The sequence below is a fragment of the Psammomys obesus genome, unplaced genomic scaffold (assembly GCF_907164565.1).
Source record: "Psammomys obesus unplaced genomic scaffold, mPsaObe1.curated_primary_1811, whole genome shotgun sequence".
NCBI classification, from domain to species: Eukaryota; Metazoa; Chordata; class Mammalia; order Rodentia; family Muridae; genus Psammomys; species Psammomys obesus.
In genome coordinates, this window is record NW_026596046.1 from 34,563,955 (window position 1) to 34,582,311 (window position 18,357).

Genomic DNA, 18,357 nt, shown 5'->3' on the forward strand with positions numbered 1-18,357 from the left:
TCCCTTGCCATCTGCTCTGTGGCCGCTTCTGTCCAGCCAAGCTCTTAAGCCCTCAGAGGAGTACAGCAAGGGTTTAAAGTCAGAAATAGAAATTGCTAGGGTTTCTCTTGCTTGCTCTGACGATCGTCTGCCACTGGGGAGGGACCTCTGTCTCTCACAGTGCACCTCTGCCCTCACTCACCCAAGAAACAGGCTCAGGAAGGTGCCCCAGCTCACGAGATACAAGGCAGCGTTGTGTTCAGGGCGCTCCTCACCCTCCTGTCCAGGGTCCTGAGCATTTGAGGTCTTAATAAACGTAAGCCCCAACATGCAGGGAAACAACGCACTAGTGTGTGCATCCAGGCGCATAGCCACCACCTGACCCCAGAGCATGGATGGCTTAGGCCTGAAGCCAGCTGAGGGTAGCGGTCTTCCTCTAGCCTGCTGAGAGGGAGAGCTACACACAGGCAGCCCTGGGCCTTTTCCTGCTCAATTCACTAGACAAAGGCTACCGGTCCTGCCTGTGTACGCAGGCAGGAGGAAAAGCTGGAGAGCATGCTTGATGGCTTTCCCCTGTGAGAACAAAACAGGCAGATAGACCAGCCTAGTCCTGAGGGCAAGGGTCAGGCCACCAGTGAGCCGGGGATGGAGACTGCCAAGTCACCCTGTGAGAAGGGCGGGACTGAGAAGTGTCTCCAGCCTTCCACCCCCACCTACAGGCAGCCCCCTCCCCCCCCCATGCCAGCGAGGGCTCCTACTGTGCAGAAGCCTGGTGTGTGTGCCCCCCCCACACACATGGGTTTTGAAGAAGGCCCATGCCCTTCAGGCTTCCTTCCGTTCAAAACATGGATTTTACACATGTCAAAAAGAAAAAAAAAAATTCTTAAAATGAAATTTATTTTTGGCCTTTTATTTAGAAGCGCTCCTTAGTGGTTCTTCCTGTTCCTCAGGTAATAGATCCAGGTAGAGGCAGGGACTGGGGGTCTGCCATGTTGACAGGAGGAAGCCACTGGGTCTCAGCCTGCGTACTCCTGAGTGGAGAGCCTAGGGCCTCTCTACTCCGCTAGTCAGTCTGTAAAAGTAGAAAAGAAGGCACAGCACGCACGCGCGCACTATGCACACACGCTGCTCACCCCACCAGGGAGACAGCCCAGGAGAAATGGTGACAGCCCCTGCCAGTTAAAGAAGTAGCTCCACAGCCCCTGCGAAAGCTGGCTCGGGAGGACTCCAGGACTCCCTGAGGAAAGCACGAGGCATTCTGGGAAACCCTGAAGAGAAGCTGCCAAGAGCAGAGTGAGGTCGGGACACAGCCGGGGCCTAGAGCCCAGGCCTCCAGGCGGAAGGTGCAGGCTGTGCCACTGACCTTCTCTGCGCCTGGGAAACAGGCTAATTGTCCCTTTGGTGATTTATAAAATTTACACTGCGTGACAGTGGCCACGTGAAGGTCAGAAGACAGCCTGTGGGGGCCAGTTCTCTCCTTCCCCACTGAGCCTCCATGGTGGTGTGGAGTGAGGCGCTGCTCTGTGAGGGTGTGAGACTGCCCTCCTGTCAACAGCCCTTCTCTCACACAGGTGAAAACCCACGTCCCCAAGGTGCCAAAGCATTGTCTGGTCCCCCATCACCTGAACGGAATTACAGACGAGCCTCCCTCGAGTCTTATGCCAGAGCCAGAGTCGGGAGCGCCAGGGCAGCTTGCCACTGAAGACGGCTCTCATGAGGCCCTGCTGGCCAATGAGAGCCCAGAAGGCCCCCACGTGCCCCACCGGACCTTTGTGCCCATGCCTCCCATTTGCTCCGACTCCACCGTGCACAGTGAGACGGTGTCCCACCCGAGCTGCACAGCCGGCCTCGTGAGCCCAGACCACCCATCAGACGACGCCAAGAGCACGGAGTCCATCTTCCTGACCCAGGTGACTGTCCTCACTCCTCCACCCCCCCCCCATCCCAGCGCCTCCCGTGTCCACAGCTTCCTGCAGCTCCTGAGCTCCTTGCTGTGGACTGCCCACGGCAGGCAGGTCAGAGGGTGCTCAGGGCGCTAGTGGTCCTGTGGCAGCACAGACAGGACCTCAGATCTCACTGGGATCTGGTTCTGGCCAGTTTGCAGAGGATTGCCCCTCTGTGCTAAAGGTTACCTCACTTGTCATGCTGCCCCACAGAAGTGCCACCTTCGAGGCACTTATGGTCTAGTGGGGAAGCTGGGAGGAGCAGAGCTTGCCATCTCTGCAGAGAGACTGGGGTACCCAGGGACCAGAACCGAGGAAGGATGCCTGTGTTCCAAACCAGGAGGGTAGGAAGGAGGGTGGATGGACCAAGCTACACTTCTCAGGCTATGGAGAGTTAACAAGGTGGAGATATGGGCAGAGACAAGAGGAAATGGGGGCAGGGCAGAAATTCAAATGGAGGGTTTAGACCCATGAATACCAAAATGTCAGTTGAGCAATGTGTAAAGAGAGGAAATAGAGATGGAACGCCCATAATCTGAGCGACTCAAATCCCAAGTGCACAGAGCTCTGAAATGTTTTATGTGCCAACATTGTCCACAAGAGGGTGTTTGATGAAGTGTTGTTTCATACATAAAATCATTTTATTTATATATATATATATGTGTGTATATACCTATATATGTATATATATACACATATATGTGTGTATATACATATATATGTACATATATATATGTATATATAAATATACATGAAACATGTAGACTTGGGTCCAGTTCCAAGGTATCTTGTCATGTAAGTATTCTAAAAACAAACACCTCTACTCTCAGGCATCTCACATAGGCTTGCTCAACCTCCACAAGGTGAGAAGAGTTGGCAGGTCCCTCTGGAACGTCCCTACATGAAATAGGGCTTCCTGTGTCATATAAGACCCATTTGGGTAAGCTAACATGTTCCTGGCATTCCTCAAAGCAAGAATAAAGAATACAAACCAAAGCAAACACCCTCAGCATGGCATGGGGGGGGGGGGCCTTACTAGCCTGCCCGGCACTCTAGCCACCTATCTCACACATTACTCCTTAAGTGGCCATGCTGTTCCTTGACTGCTGCAGCTGCCATCTTTGTCATGGCTTGCAGTATGGGCCTCTCTCTGCTTTATCTGGGGACAGCTCTTCTCTGTTCCCAGGATGTGGTCCAGACTAAAGAATCCCTTCCTGCCTTTGGGGTTTTCTGGCTGGTTTTGGGTCTCCTCTGAGATTTCCCAGATTGGCCACACTTCCTCTGGTTAGAACCCATTTCCTGGTCTCCTGTCCTGCTTCCTCCATGCCTCAGATGTTTTTGTAACAGGGCCCAACACCGACAGTTGCACTGAGCCCGTATAGGGACGCAGCAGGGAACGAGTGATGTATTGTCTTCCTGGCACAGGTGAATGAGCTGCCATCCTCCACCGTCCGCAGGGAAAAGTTAGAGGGAAAGGAGAACGACCAAAGGAGACCATTAACAGCACCCAGAGAGGCAAAGAGGACTCGGAAGAAGCAGGCGATGGGCTCCAAGTACTGTGGCTATGAGGAGCTGCTCAAAGTAAAGCCTGATCCAGCCTTTGTGGAGCCAAAGGGTAAGGGATTAAAGGCATGCGCTGCTGAGCCCGCTCTCCTCCTCAGGGCGTGGCAGCATCGCTGCTCTTGGCTGAACTGTCACTGTTTTGGGGTCAAGGCTTTTTCAAAGACTGCCTGGATTAGCCCAGTCACCCTTGCTCACAGAAAAGGGCTAAAGACCAAACAAAGCCAGTTTCCTGGGCGCTCGACAGCCCCTGTTAAGGCCCCAATATACCATCCCAAGCCCCTGGTTTGGGATAGAAGAGACAGTGCCCTCTGGGCTCTGATTGTTTCCTCTGGTGTGCCTCACTCTCTGTCCTACCAAAATAGCCTGCCAGGAACGGGTCTTAGGAGTCAGCCCTGCCTTGTGACCATCCCCTCACCCCCACCCGGAGTTCAAGGTTCAAGGGATCATTGTAGAGACTAACGTCCCCGACAGACATTAGACTCTGAGCCCCCTGGGACCTTTTACTCAATGAATGGGGGCGCTCTAGGCCCGGGAGCATATTAGGGAGCTCTGGGGCCGGCTTTCTTGGGCTCTGCTGGTCCTTTCCCAGCGCTGAGCAGGGTCGGGGTGACACCCGCTGCTGCTTCCTCCAGGCATCCAGAAGAACGCGCAGGCGCTGCATCGCATGCTGAAGCAGCCCCTGGTCTGCCGCCCCTCCAAGCCCAGGCTGGACACTTTACAGAAGCCCTACGTCCCCAAGGAGAGGAAGGTAAGCACCGCGGACACTGCTCCTGCGCTCTGGGGACTCGGCAGGAGCAGCCGGTAGCAGTTACCCTGGGGCCCTGAGGCCTGTTCTCCAGCGCTCCCCATTGACCCTCACTGTGTCAAGTGACAGACCTCCTCCTTGCTTTGTGCCAGGCCCCTAGATTGCCGGTTCCACCCCCCCGGAAGACCCGAGCGCAGCTGCTGGATGACGTCCTGATTCGCATGCGAGATCCTCGGAATGTTACAGAGGCTCCACTGGGTATGGCGCCACTCTCCCGTCAGGCTGATGCGAAGCTAGAAGGGAGCATGGAAAACCGGGAGGGCTGTTGGAAGCAGAAATTCTGGGGTCTACCCGCTGGTGCGCGGCGGGGTGGTGGTTGGGGCAGGCAGGAGGTTTCCACGTCACTGGCACCTTTGGCTTGACTTCCCACTGTCGGGCTGGGCTGCTCCCCCCCCACCTCGGCCAGGATGCTTTCTGCATCTCTGGGCCAAAGGGAGCTGGCGAGCCTGGTGCTCTCCTTTCTCGTCCCCACAGGCGCCGTGCTGCAGCGGCGCGCGCAGCAGCGCCTGGTGAACCAGAAGCAGTACCGGGAGGCCAAGCGGCTGCTCAAGGAGTTCCGCGCGCGCTACCGGGAGCTGGTGCGTAACTCCCTTCGGACTGTGTTCACCACCAGCCCACCGCCCAGGCCACCTACCCGCCGTGCGCTGAGCGCCAGCCAACCCAAGCTGGGCCGCTTCCTCGAGTTCATGGACGAGTTCTGCCAGGAGCCCACGGCCAGCGACTCGAAAGAGTAGAGCTGCGCACCGCCCTCCCCAAGGGCCCTGCGCCCTGGACTGTGCCCAGCCCTGAACAGAGGGGCCTTGGGCTCCATCTTGCTCCGTGGTCAGCATGGGGAGCTCAGCAGGACCTCGCCTCCGAGCCCGGCCAGGTCGCACCAGGTGGCTGGCCCAGCAGCAATAAAGAGTGGTGCATAGCGCAATACAGTGGGTGCCAAGTATCCTTCTCGGAAGCCAGGCCAGGGCCACAGCGATGGTGTCACTAAAGAAAGATCTCTGCTGACTCCTGCATCCCAAGAGGGCTGTGAGAAACCTACCTGAATCACTCATGACAGCTTCAGTAAGTGCTGAGACAGAGAAGCAGCATGGAAAGCGCAGAAGTGGCCAGTAGCCAGCCAGAGACAGGGTAGCAAAGCGGAGGGAGGGCTAGAGGCCAGAGAGACAGTTCCTTTGAGGAAGCTTTTCCATTGTGAGGATGAAAGACAATAGCACGGGCCCCTTTTGAGATGATGGCTGCTGGAAGGGAGGGTTTAGTTTCCCAGTGTCCTCTAATCTGAAGGCTGAAGACAAACATGCTAGGTTGGAAGGGCACCTAGGTTCACAGTAAAGAAGCGTTCTGGCTGGGGCTGCTGTGTTCTTGGTGTGTGTCCAGGAGGCAGCATCTGTCCCTGGAGGGTCTGGAGAAGTCCACCAGGGCTATGCTGGGTAGGACCTAAGACTTCTCCCCTGGGGTTGGCTTCTTCAGTTCGGGGCGGCAGACCTGCAGTCCCCAGGGCCCAGGAAGCACAAGGCTTCTTGATTCCCTGCAAGGCAGACTCCCCAAGCCCAAATTCCAACTATTTTCGTATTGAACTCAACTTCACAGACTCATGCAAGTACCCAATTAAGTGCTTACACTCAGCTGCGATGACACCCAGACATACAGGTGACGGACCGCCACTACACAGGTCACGCTAGGTCACAACGGTAGTTAGCCCACTTGCACATGCCTGAAGACATACCAATAACACAGTGACCCATTGCAGCTGCCACCTTCAGGGCATTTGTAGACCACTTGATAGATTGAACTTTCTGGAGTTCCAAAGCACCCGTCTTCCCTTCACTGTTAGGAGAATCTACTTGTGGAGAAGCCCCTTCAGCCACATGTGTTCATGCATATTCTCAAGACTGGACCTACTGTCAGCAACAAGCCAAACCAACCTGTTGCAACCTAGCTTCTCGCAGTCTCCCTAGTAAGGAGCTCTTTGGCAGTGTTGACGTCGCTACAATAGACTGTGTAGCCTGTCTACGTCCCTCAGTTTCAACTCTGCTCTTTGATCCACACTGGCAGCCCTTAATCCTGCCTTTGGGATGTGAGGGCATCCCAAAGAGCGCACCCTTATGTTCAACCTCTCAGTTGAACAAGCTGGTTGCCTCTCCTTGCTAAGTTTCTGATCATTCTGAATTCCTTACTTTGGCTTCCCACCCCAGAAGCTGCTTTCATAGAGAGCAGACAGACTTCAAGCACATCTTTTTCACATACATGTTAACAAAATGTTGCAACTGAACCCCAAGAAAGAAGCCACTATGTAGTACCCCAATTCTGCTAGTACTCCAGTAAGATTTGGTAGGATGAAACAGCTCATTTTTTCCCCCAGACAGGGTCTCATGTAGCCCAATATGGCCTCAAACTATGTAGCCAAGGATGACCTTGGACCCCTGATCCTCCTGCCTCCACACACTCAGTGCTTAGCTCACATTTGATATCAATTTACTTGTGTGCTTCAACCTTCACAAACTGAGCTGTCTCTAGTCACCCAAGATGCTGGTGAGCAATCTGGAAGTTAGTGAGAGGCTCTGACGGGACTGGCAGATGGAGAAGCAGATTGTGCTCACATCCTGACTTAGCCGAGTCCCTCGGTACAGTGGGTAAAGTGGGAAGACAGCCCTAGTTCCTGGCCCAACTAGTTCCAGTCCAGACAGCATCTGGAACCAGTTTGCCAAGGCCAATTCAACGCAAGGTTAGCTGAGGCCACAGTGGTAGAAGCAGCAAGTAGCAGCTTTGGAGTCAGAGGGCCCCACACCTAGCTCTGAACTGCCAGGGCTGGCTGGAGTTCCCACTTACCACACCTAGTTGAAATGAATTAAGAGTGTGCAGAACATCTTGCTACTATAGCGAGCAAGTGTGGAATACTGTTTTCAAGTCTCTTAACTGGCAGCATGCCCACTTTAAGCACACTCCCTAAAAGGTCTTGGTCTGGGAGACTTCAAAGATCCCACATCCTGGCTTACCATACAGGGCATCAATTCTTCGTTCATTTGTTTTTTGAGACAGGGTTTCTCTGTGTAGCCCCGACTGTCCTGAACTTCCTTTGTAGACCAGGCTGGCCTCAAGCTCACAGAGATCCACTCTGCCTCCCAAGTTCTGGGATTAAAGGCGTGTATTTACCACCGTCTGGCAGCATCAATTCTTAAAATGGTGGTCTAGGTTCATTTTCTGAGCTTAAGAGGAGCAGCTTAACACTTGCTATCTTTTCATGAAAAACTCATGTCAAAGATCTTTTTATGACTTTCTGAGCAATGGTTCCAGAAAAGATTTCTGAGTGTGACCATAAGGCGCAAGGACAATGGCGTCCCACATGTCATTCTTTACTCAAACTCTTTGGTGTCTTTAGAGAAGTAGGAATAGTCACAGGAGATCAGGAAACTAACATCCATGAGAACACATCAAAAGACATATTGTTCCCTGTGGAGACCCCACCCTGGTGCCTCCTGCTCATTGGAAAGCCGAAGCATTCTGACCCAGGTGCCCCAGCTGTCGAGGGACTAATCAGAAACAGGCGGTTTGCTTTAATGAGTCTGCTTTACTGCACTTTCACCTTGGGCCTAGCCTGGAACAGGCACAGGCACACTGAAGAATGCACTTTGGCACTGCATCAGTCACACATCATCCCATTTGATCTCACCATTTGTGGTAAAAGCCCTGACAGGGCATACCCTGCCCCAAGTCCTCCGTCAAAGAGTCAAGGGGTACACAGAGCAGTGGCAGTCCACCAGGATCCAGGGCCCCATCTCTAATGTAAACAGGTTGAATAAGTCGCAACCACCAGACCACAAGGAGCTGTAGCAGGTAGCCTAAAGCCAACAGACAAGCATTTTCTAGTTCTAGGTGGAAAGGTACTGCTCTTGGCTCTTAGAACAATTGTATTTGTACAGTTAAGAGTAAACAGCGTGAAATCAGGTGAAAAACAAAACAAAACACGTTGGCATTTCAGCTAGTTATTTCCCGTCTTGCATAGTATCTGTTTTCTTGCTTTGCTGGAGGCTTAGGGATAGACATGTCTGATGCAAACTGGGACCTGCTGGGCTGCACTGGTGGCTCAGCCAGGGAGAACCTGACAGCTGCTGCAGGAACCAAGTTGGTTCTTACCCAGCTTGACATCTGAAGACTGAATTGTCTGTGCCTCACAGTCAGTGGTACAGACTGGACATGAGCTAGCCTGGCATTAACATGGCACTGTCTAACTCCTTCTGGACCCAAAGACACCAGAAGACAGACGGAGCTTACAGTGTAAAGTCAGCTCTCACATGGTTTAAGGTCCCACATTCCTGATAACACACTCAGAAAACACAAGAATATATTCCCCCCCCCCCTCAGAAGAAATACTGACAATACACAGAGCCATCTGCTCGTGTGGGCTTGGCACATCTTCCTCCATCCAGTTTGACTATACTTGTAACCTCTGTGTATCTCTAAATCTCCTCTACAGAACAATCTTTAGAATGCTGTAGTGGATAACAATCTGGGAAAGGTGCATTTCCGGGGCATCTTCCAGAGAAAAATCTGTGCAACAGCCTTGTTCCCAACATCTGCTCCTCACACCCTATTGGATCATAAGAACTTATAACCAGCTCCATTCACCCTAAAGGCTAAATCTAAAGAGTATTCTACAGGCTGATGAGAGAAGGGCTGGCAAAGAAAGGGTTAAGGCCCTGTGGAGTTTGATTTTTGAAAGAAACAACAAAGGCTGTAATTAAAATGACAACTACTCCAACCAAAATTCCACTCATTCATTACTTAGCTCACACTATGAGGTTTTCCCATTAAGTACCATACACATTAGAGGTGTATTCCAGGAATAAAGGTACATCTTAACAAAGAAAACAGAAGAAAAAGCCATTTTAAAACCTGTCATTTGCATGTCCCCTTCATTCACAAACTGTGAAACTTTCACAATTACTCGGGTCCTAGAGAACTACAGTGGAAACCAGAACAGGTGTAAAGATAGAAGCTGGGGCTGGTCCAGATTTTACATCCCATAATGATGAGCTAGCCTCTACCCTCCATTTTAATGACAAGGTGGGAAGAAAGCCCAAGTCACTGCTGGTTCTGGGGAGAGGTCAGTTTGGGATACATTAGGAGGTCACTCAAGGACAGGTTTCTTTGGCCCTATCAGGGCCAAAAGCAGCTTCTGAACAGGGGCGATTTGTTCGATAATCACTGCAGGAGAAAATCTATTCTTCTTTGGGAAAATTACTTAGGGAATCGAAGCCAAGTTAATCAAACTCATAAATACTGGGAAGGTACGGGAAATATTGTGGGTGACCTGCTGAGTGCAATCTCCCGAAGAGCCTTAGCACAGGCGAAATGGCCTTTCAAAGACCATTACTGCACTCTCCAGCCAAACACATGTCCACACACACTGCACCGAACAATCCCTCAACAATAGGGATTTCCATATGGGCCAGGACAGGATGGGGTGTCTAAGAGCTCCAAAGTGCCTACTGAATCACACAGCCTTCAGCCAGCAGTTTTACATTTCAGTCAGTGGTCAGTTTGTAATCAGATAATAATTAAATAGCTTTAATTTATGAGGGGTGATTTAACTTAAAAAAATTATGACCAATATTTCCTCCACACAAAGAATGATTTTTTCTTTAATTAATGAAGTTAATTAGGAAAGGATTCCTAGACAAGCCTCAACCAGGGCTTTTTTTAAAAGGGCAACTAAGGGACAGAGGCCAGGTGCTGGCCAAGTAATCCTGACTATATCAATCCATTAGGCCCAGATGGCTTCTGCCAACAGGTACAAGCAGCCATTCATGACTATCACCAGGGTTACCTTCTCTGTGGAAGGGCAACCAAGCCCTTTTGAGGGATAGCATAACTCTTGGGTTTCCCATCAGAAAGACTTACTCTCCTGTTCCTCATAATTTCCTCTTTAATAAGAAAAAAAGCAGAATGCATACACACAAGGAACACAGTAGAAGGTGGGCGATATGCATGGTGACTAAGACCGCAGTGACGTGCGAGAAGTACTCTGTGAAATGGTACCTTCCACTCCAGCTCACCAACCCAAACATCCTATTTCTCTGTCTACTTACTCTTTAGGGGAGCCACAGCAACAGCTGTAGTTGCCATGGACTTCAGTCAAATCCCGAGATAGGAATTTTCAGAAACGACGTGTTCAGGTGTCAGTGACTTAATTCTGAGAGCACCTTGCATGCAGATACTTCCGCAGTTTTTCCACCTTCAAAGCTAAGCAAACTGAAGAGTATGCCATTCCCCAACAGAAGCTGTCTTGCTGCCACTCCCCGGGCCACTGCTCAGCGGCTACAGCCCTGAGTCTCACTGAGGGTGCACAGCCACAGCCCGGCCCAGTGTCCACAGCACTCAGCAGCACCGCACCGAGGCCACACCTGTGCCACTGCTATGCGCACTCTTACGAAGGTAGTCGCTAGGAGGAAGAGATATTTAAAATATATTTTTCATCTATTAAAATATTTTATCTTTTTACCAAAACCACAGAATAATTGCAACTGAAAGTGTTTTTCTAATGACTAGTGCCATATAAAAGGGTGGCAAGTGAAAAAATAGGTATCTTTGATACTCCCCAGTAATACTAGCCTTCCAATAATAATTACTAAAATCAAAAAGGAAATGAGTGAAATGGCAGGAGTTTCACAGTTTTCTCCAATGGAATGTCCTGGTGTCTGCAAACCAGGGCCCGCTCTCCTATTCGGGGCACTCTCACGCCGTCAGCAGCCCTCAAAGCGTTAAGTTGCCAGGATGAGAAGTAAAGTGGCATGAGTATAAAGTAGTAAGACTATTACGCTTTTAAAACACACGCCCACACTCTGGGACTCACACGGGTTCCCCGCCAGAGCAGCTGCTGAAGCCATCCAGCATCCCTGCAAACGGTCAACTATGAGCTGCAGAGAAAGTAGCTCTGTCTGCTTCAAGGGACACCTGGCTTCCTCCCTCCCTTCAGAAGCTTCAACCAGCCCTGGCTAATTTGAAATCTAAAGTTCTCTCTTCTAGAATCCCAAAAAGACTACCATCTGCCTTGAGCACACAGCACCACAGATACCCTCTCTCGGCCACTGAGCAGTGAGCTTGGAGTGCCAGCCACTTCTAGACTTTGAATGTTTTGGAAACATTCTGATCAAAGGCAACTTCACTGGAGAACTATGCAGTATCCTGCTGGGATCTTTCAAGGGAACATCACAGGATGGGTATAAAAGCTTTGGAAGGTTTGTTAAAATGCCAGTCACATGATTATGGTAACAACTCATACAGACACAGGAAAGGCCAGCCCACCTGAGAGTCCCTAAAATCCTATCATAATCCCTATTCTCAATGAGCCCAGAAGGGCAGAAGCACCAAGCACCACCAGGGATGCAAAAGACACACGGTGTCAGCTGCTAAGAAAAATAAACCCCAAAGGTCCATGGGACTGAATTTACCAGCTGTATCCAGCTAGATTCCTTGTTTCCACAGTATGGAGTTTCAGCTTGTTCTCTGCCGGACTTTGGGGCAAGTTTTTCATGATTTTTAGAAAAATTGCAGATAGCCATTGCCACGTGGAAAGTAGTAAGAAAACCTCATAGTCTGTCTAATAGGCTGGGACTCCTAGGAAAACAGGAGCCTGTAAACAGGCTAGGGAGAGATCACTGCAGTCCTATGATCTACATCCCATCAATGTCAATTGCTTCTAGGTGGGTTTTGCAGGGTCACGCTCAGGGCCTAGCAAGTCTCCCTAGGTAGCCCTGGCACACCCTTAGGATGGATTTCCTTTGGGCACTGTACGATTGTGGAGAATCCATGCGACTTGTGGCCAGGAGACCCAGTGGTCGGATTGCACTATGCCACTTGGCAGCTAAGAGAACCTGAATGTCTGCACTGCGGCTTCATCACCCAGCTGACAGCACTTACAAGTTAGGTCTCAGAAAGACCAGGTGTTAATCACACAGCATCAACCAAATGTCATAGTTTAAACACAGAATGTAAATCGACTTCTGTAGAAGCAAAAGTTCTAAGCTCAACTGATTTGGGTATGTAGAGTTACTTGTGGCAAAGGGGAGCGAAAGATGAACAAGATCAGCTATTTATCTGGACTCTTCTGAAGTACTGCACTGCTTGTCTCTGTAAGGCTAACTGGAAACAGCTCTGCTGTAAAAAGCCAGGGGTTTTATGTGTGAGAAGGTATCCCCTCTCCCTACCATCTCGAACTCTGGCCATCATGTTCGCAAACAAGGCCATTCCCAATCTCATTCCAAGTCGGTGCTGCCAGATTTGGGTCCAGAAGCCTTCAGAGTTGACTAACTCAGGGGGTGAGGAGTACTAGCCCAGATCCTACAGAACCAAAGATGCAGACACTTGGCTTTTGATCACCAAGGCCCTGAAACCTCTCAGAACCAGATTAGACAGTGTTTTGCCACTGAAAAGAAATTCAAAGTGAGAACATTCAGCTAGCTCTTTTGGATAGATGACTGAGGACCTCTGAGGAGCAAGTAACATTACACTGTGCAGTAAGTGCTACTTGGCCCCAGCCAGGCTGCTGGACCGCAACAGATACTGATCCACATTTCCTTTTCGCCGGCTCATAGTCCGCCTCTCACTGTCAAATGTGTGCTGTGACTGCAGAACCAGCTGCTGCTTCTCCTCCTGCTGTTGCAATTTCCGCCCCACCTCACTCAGCCTTGGGTCTCTGGAGGCCTGGCCCACGTCACCACTGGACGGTCGCAGTTTCTTAACACCATTTTGTTCCAAGTGCTTGGTCTTACAGCTCCGCTTCCGGCCCCTGCGCAAGGAAGAATTTGGCTCCTCTCCTAAGCTGTTGACCAGAATGCCATTAGCCAGATCAAAATGACTGAGTGTCTTCAGCTGTTTCTTTGTTTTGAGGACCCCACCCAAAACATCATTTTTGGGTAGCACTGAATTAACTGCTGAGGTCTTCATGACTGTGCTTATACAAGTTTTCACTACTGTGGCATCTACGGTGGACTTTGACTCCTCAGACTGCTCCTCTTCCAGAGAGGGACCACTGGCTGCTCCTCTGTGCTCTGAGGAGCGGCAGGTTTCCAGTGGGACCTCATGGCTCCTTTTCCTAACACAGTCCTGGTCTACTTTTGTCTGGTTATGAGCACGGAAATACTCAAGGGCAGTGGAGGTGGGCCCAGCACACTCTGAGAGTACCTGGGCCCTGGACCGCCTTGTACTTAAAGCCAAAGGCGGCCTCTCCTTGCTAGAATGGACAGCTTCAGAGCCCAGTAACTCTTCCCCTGCTTCAGGGGCCAGGGAAGTGAGAGTGGCTTTGGAAAAGGTCTTCTTGATCTGCCGTTCCTGGAAGATCTGCTCCCACTTCTTGAGGACCCGAGGGCTGGCCTCGTAAGAAGTCTGCTTCTGCAGGCTCCTGCTCAGGTTGCGGGGTGTTGACTTGATGATGAGGGGACTGAGCACTCGGCCATCAGGGAGTCTCTTGGGGGGAGTACATGGCGAGCAGACAATAGGCTTGAAGTGGTTAAGCTCTTCAGAGATGCTGTCATTGCTTTCCGGGCTGATAGAGCGCTCGGGCTTATGCAAGGAAGCCAAGGATGAAAGGGAGCTGAAGGGCAGGCGCTTTTCTATGGTTAAGTCAGGGGCTGAGAGGCAGCGGTTATTTTGAGTAGACAAGAGAACACCAATAATGGGGGTGGAGCCTGGAGTTATAGTTGTGACCTGAAAGAAACATAAAAGATCACATGTGTGTGTTTTTCTTTACTTTTTCATCTTTTAACACTTGTGTATGTGGGTCTGTGTATAGGTATGTAAATGTATGTGCAGGTGTCCCAAGATGCAGAAGAGGGTGTTGGATCCCCTGACACTAGCATTATGGGAAGCAAGTGGTTGGTGTGGGTCTAGTTCTCTGTAAGAATAAGCACTCTGACTTGCTAAGCCATCCCTCCAGCCCTTTCACAAACCCATCTTCTTTCTGCATAAGTCCTTTGGATGGTGGGAGAATAGGGAAGGAAGGCAAAGAAATGGTAATATGTACCTAAAAAAAATAGGAAAATCCCCAGCCCAAAACACATACAACATAGTTGGAAGAGTTAGCAACATCAAAATCTGAAGAAGGGCCTTTTTAAAAGGTTTCTATAATGACTTAATATCCTCATCTGCCTATTAACTTGAGCCTTTTCCTTCATATCTGTATGTGGAATTTTCTATGTAACTAATATAACCTGCCTGGGATCCATGCTGCCTCCTGCAGGGGAAGCTATGTGTGTGCTGAGAGGGAAGATAAAGAATGGTGGAGAGCCGCTGCTGCCTGTGGCTATACCTTGGCTCTGTTGGGTGGAGCTGTTCTGAGCCTGCTCCTCACTCTGTCCTGCAATGTGTCACTGCAGCTCTGACTCCTCTGCACCTTGGTGTTTAGCTTCCTAAAAAAGAATATAGAGTTACAATTAGTCCATACACAAGTTTTGGGAAAGATGACAATCTCTTTTACTGTTCTAAGGCACTCATCAAGAAAGACAATTCCCTTGGATGGCCATATATTATAATATAATACAATACAATAGTATAGTATAGCACAATATACTACACTATAATATATAGAATGGAATGGAATAGAATAAACGGGTTAATTTATCAACCAAATGTCAAAGAGAAAAAGAAGATGCTCAGTTCAGGCTTGTTTCCAGACCCTGCCTTGGTGAAGCAGAGAGAATGCTGTTTGCCAGGCTTAGAGAATGGGGTGCTTTACCTCCTCAGAGGAGTATACAGCATGCAGCCCCCTTACAAACAAACTCTGTTCTGTTAGCCCCAAACCTCTCCTAAAGTGGTCTAAGTCAACAATGAAATAAAAATGGAAGCATTTAGAAAGATGCAATGTGTTTTTGTTTAAGAGTCAAAAGTAGTACAGTCTCTCATTTAACCCATTACATTTGAATTTTCAAAGACCCAAGTCCCAATGAGTTAAGAGTCTTCCAGAACACATTTTTATCTTATGCATTATAACTTTACAATTTTGGTTTTATTTATTTTATGTGTGTGGTTTGCCTGCATGCACATCTGTGTAACACATGCCCACCTGGTGCCGTGGAGGCCAGAACAGGGCGTTGGATCCTGTAGGACTAGAGTTACAAATGTTTGTGAGCTGCTATGTGCATGCTAGGAATCAAACCTGTGTCCTCTGTATCCAATGGCTGAGTAATTCTAGCCACTGAGCCTCTCCAGCCCCCGTATTATGACTTACAAACCACACTCCACAGCACCTGTGTTGAGTGCTGCTGTCCACTATGTTACGGTGTGATGAATGCTGTAACAGAGCAGTCATTATAAAGCTAAATTTCCAAGTGTTTTTTTCCTCTTAGTTTTATAGTTTAGGTTGTTGCATTTGGATTTTTGATTCATTCTGAACTAAACTTTGCATGTGGTAAGACATAACTCCCTATCAGCTGTACCAGTGCCAGACAGAATCTGCTGTAGAGCTGCATGCACACAGCAGGCAGTCACCTACACCACAACCTTTTTACAAGATTTATTTATTATTTATACAGCATTCTGTACTGCCTGTGAGCCTGTACAACAGAAGAGGGCACCAAATCTCACTATAGATGGTTGTGAGCCACCATGTAGTTGCTAGGAGTTGAACTTAGAACCTCTGGAAAAACAGCCAGTGCTCTTAACCTCTGAGCCATCTCTCCAGGGCCCCTACAACTAATTTTTTATTCAGCTCTGCTTGGCACATGTTTTGCCAAGCATTTATCACATACTTAGTACACACAAGACCGTCAAGCTCTTTAGGCAACCAGAGACCAGTGAGGCAGACAAATAACAGTATTATTAGGGGACAATAAAACAGGTCTGACATAAGAGGCAAAAATGGCACTAAAAAGAGGGCTATTACTAACTGAGATGGAATGAGAAGAGTAGAAAAGCCTTTCTATAGCATGTTCACTTCGCTGGATGAGTAAGTATTTGTACTCTATCAAGACAGACACATAACCTGTAGATGACTCCAAACAAATTATTTCCTCAATTGACCCTACTTAGCTCTTTAATGGGAATGCATCATATGAACTCTTCTGTAGAAAAGATTTTAATGTCAGAATTGGTTCAGAGAAAACAGGAAGGAAGGAAGAAGGGAAGGAATGGAGGGAGGGAGGGAGGGAGGGAGGGTGGGAAGGGGAAGGAGAAGGAGAAGGAGAAGGAGAAGGAGAGGAAGAAAAGAAGGGATGGATCACCCTCGGTATTCTCTCCAAAGAACACCTGTCCACCACTCAGAATTCTTCAGTTCCAGCACCTTGAGTGGTTTTTCCCATTCTATGTCACATGACCACATGGTGTTAGTAAGAGAAAATGATGGCTGTTTAACACATATTTGCACTTTTAACAAGAAAATTCAGCACTTAAGGAGAGTCTCCCACAACTCTGGAGCAAACCCTGTAACTCTTGTTCCTAAGAAACAAGCTATATTGATAATTTACCTAGAAAGATATTCAAGTTCATCTGCATCCCTAGAAGCTACACAAACTGCAATTAGAGAAGCTACCCAGAATGCTTTGCAAATACTGTGCACTGGGACCAGGGATTTAGAGCTGACAGAGGGAGCTTTATTATTTCAAATTCATGACTTTTGCTGAGGCAAACAGACTGAGAGGAAAAGATTTTCTGATCGGTTCAAGAGAGAAGACCTTTGCAACTTTCAACAGAGAAGCTCTTCTGAACACGGAGTTTGAAGCCACTGGAGGTGGACACGCTGCAGCCGCATCAAAACCGTGAGTTCCAGATTCTGTACTGAAGAATTAACAATATACTCTTAAATGACTCCATCTTGTCAAGGATAATGGCCAAGGTGACAGCTGACAAGTCTAGTTTCAGGTCCAAATTATAGACACTTAAATGACAACTGCCAGTAGCTGGGAAAAGCACTGCACATCACTGCCTTCAACTTCAAATGGGTGGGAAAAAAAAAAAAAACCCTAGGGAACAAACTCATATTTGTAAAGAAGTTTCTGACAGTGAAGATATTTTTTATAAACTTGAGCATCATTGAAGCATTGTCATTTCATATGGAAAGCACATTTCGAGCAGCAACTCTATGCAAAGCACTAGAGACCAGCTGATGACAAGATAACTCAGAGGCACATCTAGTTACTGAAATGTACAAAGAACATGCAGCAGCATCTATTTTTTAAATTATGTCATATTGGTAAGCCATGGTGACCAATCTGAACTCTGCCCCAAACCTACCCCCCACAGCCCAGACACTAAGAAAAACGCAGCTCGACATGGATGTCTTAGCAAGAGAGAAGACACACATCACCAGACAGTTCCCACTGAGCGTTTAAAATCAGAGTTTCCATTTGACTTTGGTGGAGAAATAGGAATGAGGACTAAAGGGAAATAATGTTTTTAGAAATAACTAAACTTTTCAGATATTTAACATTTTAAATTTTAACTTTGTTATATATCCTACTTAGGTTTCAAATTAATTTTTTCAATTAATAGATATCCAGAAGTGACCTTCGATTAACTTATTATTCTAGTTATCTGAAAGAATCCCAACCTCAGATGACCATAAAGCCCTCTTTACTTTGTTTCTTTTATGAATATTAGTTGATTTGTGGCAACGTCCACAGCCAGAATCTTATCAATATGCTTCCTCAATGGCCACCCCTCAGCTTACACCATTCGCCAGCCTACACACTTAAAAAAGAAAACACAAGCTTACAAAGTAGATAAGAAGGACAAATTGCAGCTTCATTTGATTAAAATATAATTATAAAAAGTCTAAAATTCTTATGTAGGAACTCTCTTGAGGAAAAAAATTTTCAGAGAAAACCTGTTCATTTGTTGTTACTTAGTAGAAAAAAAATACATTTGAAATCTCTCCAAACTATAAACAATGCTAGTGTTTTTAATGGTAAAATAAAAACACAAATTTTACCATTTTAACTGTTTTAAAGATGTATTTAGATGGTTGTACAACTTCACCAAGCTAGTTACACATCACTGTCAGTATTAAAATCTTTAAATTGTTTTCCTAGACTCTAGGAACAGTTTGGAACTGACACCCAACAGTCCTGACCTAAGAAAAAGGCT

At 48.2% G+C, this 18,357-nt stretch overlaps 2 protein-coding genes across 6 annotated transcripts in view; one reads left to right on the forward strand and one right to left on the reverse strand.

Annotated features, from left to right (window-relative positions):
• Positions 1–5,323, forward strand: part of Xrra1 (X-ray radiation resistance associated 1) — a 64,241-nt gene extending 58,918 nt beyond the window's left edge. For all 5 annotated transcript variants that reach the window (XM_055623089.1, XM_055623091.1, XM_055623092.1 and 2 more), the window contains 5 exons: positions 1,551–1,889; positions 3,348–3,537; positions 4,118–4,233; positions 4,383–4,488; positions 4,765–5,323. In XM_055623089.1, coding sequence (XP_055479064.1) covers positions 1,551–1,889; positions 3,348–3,537; positions 4,118–4,233; positions 4,383–4,488; positions 4,765–5,024 — 1,011 coding nt within the window. In that variant the 3' untranslated portion in view covers positions 5,025–5,323. The remainder of the gene's footprint in view (positions 1–1,550; positions 1,890–3,347; positions 3,538–4,117; positions 4,234–4,382; positions 4,489–4,764) is intronic.
• Positions 5,324–7,618: 2,295 nt separating this feature from the next.
• Positions 7,619–18,357, reverse strand: part of Rnf169 (ring finger protein 169) — a 60,263-nt gene continuing 49,524 nt past the window's right edge. The window contains exons 6-7 of the mRNA XM_055623676.1: positions 14,588–14,687; positions 7,619–13,986 (exon numbers count right to left, since the gene is read on the reverse strand). Coding sequence (XP_055479651.1) covers positions 12,805–13,986; positions 14,588–14,687 — 1,282 coding nt within the window. The 3' untranslated portion in view covers positions 7,619–12,804. The remainder of the gene's footprint in view (positions 13,987–14,587; positions 14,688–18,357) is intronic.